The sequence below is a fragment of the Protobothrops mucrosquamatus genome, unplaced genomic scaffold, assembly GCF_001527695.2.
Source record: "Protobothrops mucrosquamatus isolate PMUCROS unplaced genomic scaffold, P.Mucros_1.0 scaffold4847, whole genome shotgun sequence".
Classification (NCBI taxonomy): domain Eukaryota; kingdom Metazoa; phylum Chordata; class Lepidosauria; order Squamata; family Viperidae; genus Protobothrops; species Protobothrops mucrosquamatus.
Genome location: NW_015390735.1, coordinates 11,256 through 20,433, shown reverse-complemented (window position 1 = coordinate 20,433; position 9,178 = coordinate 11,256). Strand labels below are relative to the sequence as shown.

At 44.5% G+C, this 9,178-nt stretch overlaps 1 protein-coding gene across 1 annotated transcript in view; it reads left to right on the top strand.

The window, feature by feature from the left end:
• LOC107299382 (NADH-cytochrome b5 reductase 3) overlaps positions 1–8,927 on the top strand; it is a gene marked incomplete at both ends in the record, with an annotated part of 12,423 nt that extends 3,496 nt beyond the window's left edge. The window contains 5 exon segments of the mRNA XM_015828748.1: positions 3,132–3,238; positions 4,403–4,532; positions 6,199–6,282; positions 7,353–7,438; positions 8,828–8,927. Of these exon segments, the coding sequence (XP_015684234.1) occupies positions 3,132–3,238; positions 4,403–4,532; positions 6,199–6,282; positions 7,353–7,438; positions 8,828–8,927 (507 nt within the window).
• Positions 8,928–9,178: the final 251 nt, after the last annotated feature.

Sequence of the window (9,178 nt, the reverse complement as noted above, 5' to 3'; positions counted from 1 at the left end):
CCCCCCCTTCCTTCCTTCCTCCTCCCTTCCTTCTTCTTTCTCCTTTCTCCTCCTCCTCCCCTTCCTTCCTCCTTCCTAATTTATTGAAAGGCTGATTTTTATTCCTTTGAAGAAAAGCTCTGTTAGCTAGAAGGAAGAGTGTACTGACATTGGAAAAATTCTGCCTAAATCTAAACAGATCTGGACCCGCTCTCCAAATGAATCGGAGACTTCATCCGTGACCTCTGAACCCCCAAACCCGAAGCTAAACACAACTGAGCAAATAAAACGGTGTGGCTAAGTAGGAGACAGCCTGCTAGCTTAATCCTGATCCGCGAATTGCCATAATAAGCCATTCCAACCTTGATATTCTTCTTTGGACCTTCCCGAAGAATATTTGGTTGTTGACTTCTCCTGGTGCCACCCAACTCCCCTTGTGGCACCTCGGGCAAAAAAAAACACCAAAAAAAACAGAACACGGTTGTGATTGTTTACGATGTGTGGCCAGGAGAAAGGCCTGGAATAGGTGTCAGGCGAATTGGCAACCATGGCTTCCGTGTTTTTGTTTGCCCTTCCTTTCTTCTCCTAGTTGCCGAGAGAGGCATCCGTAATTGTAGCCAGCTGCTCCTCTCCCCCGTGCCAGAGGCGTATTGCGCAGGGAAGCAGGTGTTGTGCCTGTGTTGTGCCTTGCGAGCATGGGAGTACTGTAAACTTCGAGGATAGGAAGAATTAAAAAAAAGTGTGTTGTGCTGCATCTCTCCTTAAAACAGCGGTTCTCAACCTATGGGTCGCGACCCCATTTGGGGTCGATCGACCATTTCACGGGGGTCGCCAAGCAAGGCTGTCCGCCATTTTTTTTGTCCGCCATTTTTTTCCCCCTTTTCCGGCGGGTGCCTTACCTCCCTTGGGCTGGGCCAGCTGGTGGTCGGCCTGCTCCGTCTCTGCCGCTTGCCAGCTACGCCTCGGCCGGCGCAGGGGGCGGAACCACGCATGCGCGGCACTCCCGGTCAGGGAAAGTCCTCAACTTACGACCGGTTGGGTAGTCCTCGACTTACGACCGGTTTAGTCCTCGACTTACGACCGGTTTAGTCCTCAACTTACGACCGGTTGGGGGTCGCGGCATTAAAAAGGTTGAGAACCACTGCCTTAAAAGAACCCATAGCAGTCGGTATGTGTAACACTTGCTAGGGATTTACCCAGAAGGTAAATAGCGATGCAAACCATTCCAATTCTCTTTTTTAAGGCTTCGTGCTCAATCTTTGATGGGTTTTTATTTACCTGACAATAGTTTTAGCTGTTCCCCCATTCTTTCCCCCCCCCCCAAAAAAAATATAAAACCAGGCCAACTCTGGTTTTGCTTTCTGAATAGATAACAGCTAACAGCTGTTATCTCTTGCTAACAGCTAGGGGGGGGGCTCTGTCGAAAGCTGGCAGTGATCCTTGTCTAAAGAAAGGATCTCAGTGTTTTTGGGGTTTTTTGTTAAGCCAGTTTAATTGAGGGTGGGGGGGAAAGGGGGATACAAGACTTCCAGCCACTGAATTGAATTGTTTCCCGCGTAAGACCCACGGGTCCCAGAGTACGTGAAAACAGAGATGATCTTAAGGGTTTGTTGTTGTTTTTTTCTCATGCTTTGCTACACGAAATTCAGCCTTCTAATCCAGAGCAAGACTTACAAAAGGAGAAGAGCGGGATTCTTCATCCCTGTTGCATCAGACTGTGAAAGAGGCTTTTTTTTCTGATCCCGAGGATTTCTGTGGCGCTCTCTCTCTCTCTCTCTCTCTCTCTCTCTCTCTCTCTCCTCCCCCCTCTCACAAGATAGCATCGTCTCTTTCAAGGCAGAAGGACCTGCCAATCGGAGGAAGAATAATCGCCTTCATTCCCAGGGCCCAGGGTGGGAATCACAAAGGGCGCCATTAACATCCACAGAGCTGCCCGGGGCACCTGGGATAAATGTTATATAGGTTATTCTGTTGTTTCTCCTTGTAAATCTCTCCAGTTGTACTACAGTACAGGTAGTCCTTGACCACTACTACTACTAGTACATCATCATCATCATCATCATCATCATCATCATCAATAATAATAATAATAATAATAATAAAATTTGATTCATAATCTGGGACTGGTAAAAACCTAACAGTTTTAACCAAGTCTTAACCAAGGACCTAAGAGCTGCTGCTGCTGTTATTATTGTCATTATTATTATTAATCTTCAATTTGATTCACAATCTGGCACTGGTAAAAACCTAACAGTTAAAGTCCTAATTAAGGATCTAAAGAGCTGCTGCTGCTGCTGCTGCTGCTGCTGCTGCTGCTGCTGCAATAATAATAATAATAATAATAATAATAATAATAATAATATTTCAATTTGATTCACTGTCTGGACTGGTAAAAATCTAACAGTTCAAGTCCTAACCAAGGACCTAAGAACTGCTGCTGCTGCTGCTGCTGCTCTAATAATAATAATAATAATAATAATAATAATAATAATAATAATAATAAAATAAAAATATTAATTTTCAGTTTGGTTCACCGTCTGGGACTGGTAAAAACCTAACAGTTCATGTCCTAACCAAGGGCCTAAGAAATAATGATGATGATGATGATGATGATGATGATGATGATGATGATGATGATGATGATGAAACATGTAACAGTGATACCCATTGTCATCGGGGCACCGAGAACTATGTCCAAAAACTTTGCAAAATACATCAAGAAACTGCAGCTTCCTGCAATAACTCCAGCAATGCTACAAAAAAACTGCGCAACTCGGAACATCTTACATTTTAAGGAGATACCTGGTTGACACCTAGGATGCTGGCAGCAACCCGTGTCAACCATCAGCGCCAGCCAATTTGAATGTTCAGTTGACTGAGGTTCATGTCTAAATAATAATAATAATAATAATAATACTAATAACAACAACAACAATCATCATCATCAATTCGATTCACCGTGTGGGACTGGTAAAAACCTAACAGTTCAAGTCCTAACCAAGGACCTAAGAGCTGTTAAGGTAACGTCTGAGTATAGATAGGCAGTTCCGAATATTCTTATTTATTTTTGTGTCATCAAATGTAAACTAAGTTCCATAAATAGCGAGGCAAAGTAAGCTAAGGAGACTGAATGATAATCTGTCTCGTTTTAGGGCAGCACATTTACCTCTCGGCCAGGATCGATGGGAATCTGGTGATCAGACCTTATACGCCCGTGAGCAGCGATGATGACAAAGGATACGTGGACCTTGTTGTGAAGGTAAAAGCTTTGTTGTTAATCATTTTATTAAGCTTATCAAAAAAAAACACAAAGGAAAGCTAAAATAGTGGGAAAATGGGGGAGGGAACAGGGAAGAGAAAGAAATGTAGAGGAACATGGAACAAAAAACAAAGAAAAGTATTGATTCCTGACTCTTCTTAGTGCAGTAGAATAACTTAGTAACACTACAGCCTCAACTTTTTAGTTTTATATACTTAATATGTACCAGCCATTTCTATAACAAACTTATCAGCAAAAACCAAAGTTAAGGTTTCGTTGTTTTTCAATCTCAAGCACAAAATCCAGAAGTGGTTTCCAGGTAGAAACAAAGTTGATATGTTGTTTTTTCTTTGATTGAAGCAGTTAATTTAGCCATCTCTGTTAGTTCCATCAGTTTTTCCAGCTTTATATCGCTTTTTGTCAGCTGAACCAGGGAGGAGAGATTAAGCGAGGAGAACCCGTGGCCTAGAGGTTAATACAGCTGCCTAACGTGCAAGCGGCCCGGGTTTGAATCTCAGAAGGGTATGGCTAGCTGATAAGAGCTAAATAGCTCGAAATAGCTATACTAGTCTCCCTTTAATTCTTTGTCAGCAAAAATCTAAATTTAACACAGAAATAGTTTGTCGCAGTAGCATCTGCCTGTAAAAGCTCCTAGATTGGGGCTGAAAGGCGAAAGCAATAGTAGATTGATCCGTCCCATATTTGGCTAGACCAGGTGCTCTGTTAGACCGGTTTCACTGGAAAAACACTTAATCTCTCCTCCCTGGTACAGCTGACAAAAATCGAGGAGAACCCATGGCCTAGAGGTTAATACAGCTGCCTAGCGTGCAAGCAGCCTGGGTTCAAATCTCAGAAGGGTATGGCTAGCTGATAAGAGCTAAATAGCTTGAAACAGCTATACTAGTCTCCCTTTAATTCTTTGTCAGCAATATGTATATTGCTGACCAATCTACTTATAGAGATAATGGTTCTGAGATAATAGACCTTCAGAGGAATCAGTTGTGAAAATGTTCCAGGATAGAAATATTCCTGGTGTTATATGGTTACTAACCTACGGACTTCTTTTAAACATGTATGGTGTATGGTCCACCTGTCTTGAGCATCTGAATGGGTTCATATTTCCCATCCGTCCATTCAGTTTTAAAGGTATTTTCTCCTCTATAGATCTATTTCAAAGGGGTTCACCCCAAATTTCCTGAAGGAGGGAAAATGTCTCAGTACCTGGAGAATCTAAAGATGGGGGACACCATTGATTTTCGGGGACCCAGTGGATTGCTTGTTTACGAGGGAAAAGGTGAGGCCGTAGCAGCTGAATGTCAAGTTGGAGAAGGTCACCTTTATCTCTGATTTATCTTACAAGTAGTCCTTGACTGATGGCTCTGATGGAGCCTGCCCATCCCAGCCATCATGCAGCCCACACCATTGTAAGTGAATGTGGCAGCAACCATGGTTATAAAGGAGCCATAGTGGTTGTTGACTGAAGCAACGGTCCACTCATGGGAGTGGTCTGCCCAAAACTGAAGTCAATGCCAGCTTTTGTCGAAGCTGCTGTAAAACACAATTGGGTGACCGCGGTGGTAAATACAGCCCAGTTGCTGAGCACCCAAGTTTGGTCATGTGACTGCAGGGGAGGGCCCAACTGGCATAATTTTGAAGCCTCCCAAGTTAGGTCCGTCGTGACTTTGAATGGAGCAAAACAGATTATATCCTGACTCCTCCCCTCCCCCGCCCCCCATTGTGGGTTAATAATAATAATAAAGTTGGAAGGGACCTTGGAGGTCATCTAGTCCAACCCCCTGCCCAGGCAGGAAACCCTATCCCATTTCAGACAAATGGCTGTCCAGTCTCTTCTTAAAAACTTCCAGTGTTGGAGCATTCACCACTTCTGGAGGCAGATTGTTCCACTGGTTAATTGTTCTAACTATCAGGAAGTTTCTCCTTAGTTCTAGGTTGCTTCTCTCCTTGGTTAGTTTCCATCCGTTGCTTCTTGTCCTGCCTTCAGGTGCCTTGGAAAATAGCTTGATTCCCTCTTTTTTGTGGCAGCCCCTGAGATATTGGAACACTGCTATCATGTCCCCCCTCGTCCTTCTCTTCATTAAACTAGACATACCCAATTCCAGCAGCCGTTCCTTATATGCTTTAGCCTCCAGTCCCCTGATCATCTTTGTTGCTCTTCTCTGTACTCTTTCTAGAGTCTCAACATCTTTTTTACATCGTGGTGACCAAAACTGGATGCAGTATTCCAAGTGTGGCCTTACCAAGGCCTTGTAAAGTGGTATTCATCATTATGATTAGGAGTGGACAAAAAATGTCAGATTTGACATCCACGTGCATTCCAAGCACATGTCCCAAAGGTGCTTTTTTGAAGAAATAGCTTGACCTTCTTGTTTTTCTTTGAAGATGTTTCGCTTCTCCTCCAAGAAGCTTCTTCAGCTCTGACGGGATGGTGGGGGAATGGAAGGATTTATACTCCTTGCAGACAGCTGGTCATTTGCATTCTTTTGGAGAGTTGTTGAGGCCACTTGGAGGCTTGTCTGTGTCCTCAGCGTCACCTGAGTGGAGCCTTCTTTGGAACTGCACTTCTGCAGTTCTTTTCAGCAGTTCCAAGAAGGCTCCACACCCATTTGCACCACTCAGGTGACCCTGAGGACACAGACAAGCCTCCAAGTGGCCTCAACGACTCTTTAAAAGAATGCAAATGACCAGCTGTCTGCAAAGAGTATAAATCCTTCCATTCCCCACCATCCAGTCAGAACTGAAGAAGCTTCTTGGATGAGAAACGAAACATCTTCAAGGGAAAAACAAAGAAACCCCAGTTGCCTCTTGAAAAAGCACCTTTGCAACAACCATGACCCGGATAACTGAGAATCCCCATAGACATTTCAAACACATATCTTGGATTTGAGACATTTGGCAATGCCACCCATCCACTTGCTCACCTGCTTAACCTTTTCCGCCAGGTGTGTTTGCGATTCGTCCAGACAAGAAATCCGAACCCGTTCTGAAGCAAGTGAAATACGTCGGGTTGATTGCGGGTGGAACAGGTATTCCGAAATGTGCTTTCCTGCCTTGGGTATTCAGCTTGATGTGTCAGGTGCAAAGAATTGAGACCGCAGTCCAGTTGAGATGATCTATTGAACGTGCTTGCTCACACGAATCTAGTCAATTAATATTCAGCACTAAATTGGTGCTACATAAGAGTCAATGGAATTCAAGATTTAGACCAGGGCTTTTCAACCAGTGGTACGGGTACCACTTGTGGTACATTGGTATCTGGCAGGTGGTACGCGGCCATCCTAGAAAAGTAGCGGGGGAGGGGAATGAGCTGAACCAGTGGCAACACCACACAAGCCTGAGCGAGAGACGGCTGGAGCTGCAGGGCTGTCAGGGCTCAGCGGAAGCGCCAGGATCAGTGCCAGGCTCCAGCTGGAGCTCGGCACTGATCCTGGCGCTTCTGCTGAGCCCAGAAGAAGCGCCGATCAGCTGGAATGTTGCAGCCTCTCCAGGGTCTTGTGATTTACATTCAGATGCTTGGCAACTGATTCATATTTATGACGGTCACAGTGTCCCAGGGTCATGTGAAGTGACCAAAACCTGCTGCAACCACCCAGCAGACGGGAGGGAATAAAAACCAAACACCCCCCACCCCACCCCCACTGCCAATCCTCAACAGAAATTCTCACAACAATGAAAACCTCGGAAAGGAGGAAGAGCGCGGCTGGGCAGGCAGGCAGGTGTCTTGCTCGGCTGTGGCTTGGGGGCACTTTTTTCAGTGCCATTGTAACTTCGAACAGTCACTAAGCGAACTGTTGTAAGTCCAGGACTACCTGTACTTTATCACTTTTTTTTTTTTTTTTTGGTCATCATGTTTTTGACACCTTGCTAGGCGACTGGTGGTACTCGGATGTTGCCCTATCCTAAAAGTGGTACAATGGGTGAAAAGGTTGAAAAGCCCTGATTTAGACCACTTGTGGCAACATAATGGCTCTAGGCTGATTACTCTCTTGACTCCGACCCCAGACTCTGCCTGCTCGTCTACAGATCCATCTTCTACAAGGATTCATTTGATTTGACTCTCTCTCTCCCTCTCCCTCCCTCTCTCTCTCCTCTGAAGGAATTACTCCCATGTTGCAGCTCATCCGAGCGATTGTAAAGGACAAGGAGGATCCCACAGTTTGCTATTTGCTCTTTGCTAACCAGGTAGGATGATGTCCTTTGCTCTCTTACTAAGGAGCAAACAGCATATTGCAGTGTTTCTCAACCTTGACAATTTTAAGGCATGTGGACTTCAACTCCCAGAATTCCACAGCCAGCATTGCTGGCTGTGGAATTCTGGGAGTTGAAGTCCACATGCCTTAAAATTCTCAAGGTTGAGAAACACTGGCATATTGGATCAACGGCAATAGATTGTGAAGAATAAATAAAATAGGCTGCCGATATTTCATGCTAGCAATATTGAAGTCTTGTGCAGATTTACTCAAGATGTTTACAGTATTCCACTATTTTCATTGGATTCTATTTCCAGAGAAGCGTAACATGAAATTGTAGCCTGGCTTATTTTTTTTCCAATTGCTCCAAGTAAGAGACAGATTCCTCTGGAGAATCCTATCTCAGCAGCAGTTATAATATTCCGACTTCTATTCTGGATCCTTTAATATATTTTTTTTTGTTTGAGGAAATGAGAAAAAGCTTAAATTAGCTGCTTCTAGTGCAGCGGTTCTCAACCTATGGGTCACGACCCCATTTGGGGTCGATCAACCATTTCACGGGGGTCGCCAAGCAAGGCTGTCCGCCATTTTTTTCCCCCTTTTCCGGCGGGTGCCTTACCTCCCTTGAGCTGGGCCAGCTGGTGGTCGGCCTGCTCCGTCTCTGCCGCTTGCCAGCTACGCCTCGGCCGGCGCAGGGGGCGGAACCACGCATGCGCGGTGCTTCCGGGCAGGGAAAGTCCTCGACTTGAGACCGGTTGGGTAGTCCTCGGCTTACGACCGGTTTAGTCCTCGGCTTACGACCGGTTTAGTCCTCGGCTTACGACCGGTTGGGGGTCGCGGCATTAAAAAGGTTGAGAACCACTGTTCTAGTGCAAAATGTGTTAATGCAAGAACAGCAAATCAATTTCCCTCTACAACAAACCAAAGGTCTTCTCAAATTAAGTTGTTCTCCCAAAGTGGTTTGATAAATCCTCTGAATCGGAAATGGTCTGAAGTGTTTTAGACAGAACGCCCTAATGAAACAGATTCATTTTAGAACTGAGTGAAACACTTTGGCATGTTGATTAACAGCTCAGAACAAATGCTTTTTAAACGAAATGTAATTACCCTGAACGTTGACACGGTGTTACCTCTGACCATTTTTATGCACATTTAACGGGACTTGGAGCAGACTCAAAAGATTTGCTGCTAATAATTCACTTTTCTTTTTTGCTAAGCCCTCTTGATGGTTTACATTTTGATTCCGGGGTCTTTCACATTAGCTTTCGGTTCATGATTTCTTTTCTTTCTTTTTTTATGGGATTAAGAGGGGATCAATATTCTAAGTTGTTCGATAGTGAATTTGTGAAGTAAAACAACAATGACTGTGTTTCTGGGACAGACCGAAAGTGATATTCTACTGCGCTCGGAACTTGAGGAAGTGCAAGCTCAACACTCAGCCCAGTTTAAGCTGTGGTACACATTGGACAGAGCTCCTGAAAGTAAGTAATTCACGATACAATTAAGATTAGAGGATGCTAAAACATTCTGCTTAATTGCTGAATATTAACAAAGCCATATAAAGTTTTAATAATAGTAAAGTTGGAAGGGACCTTGGAGGTCATCTAGTCCAACCCCCTGCTCAGGCAGGAAACCCTATACCATTTCAGACAAATGGCTGTCTAGCCTCTTCTTAAAAACCTCCAGTGTTGGAGCATTCACAGCTTCTGGAGGCAGGTTGTTCCACTGGTTA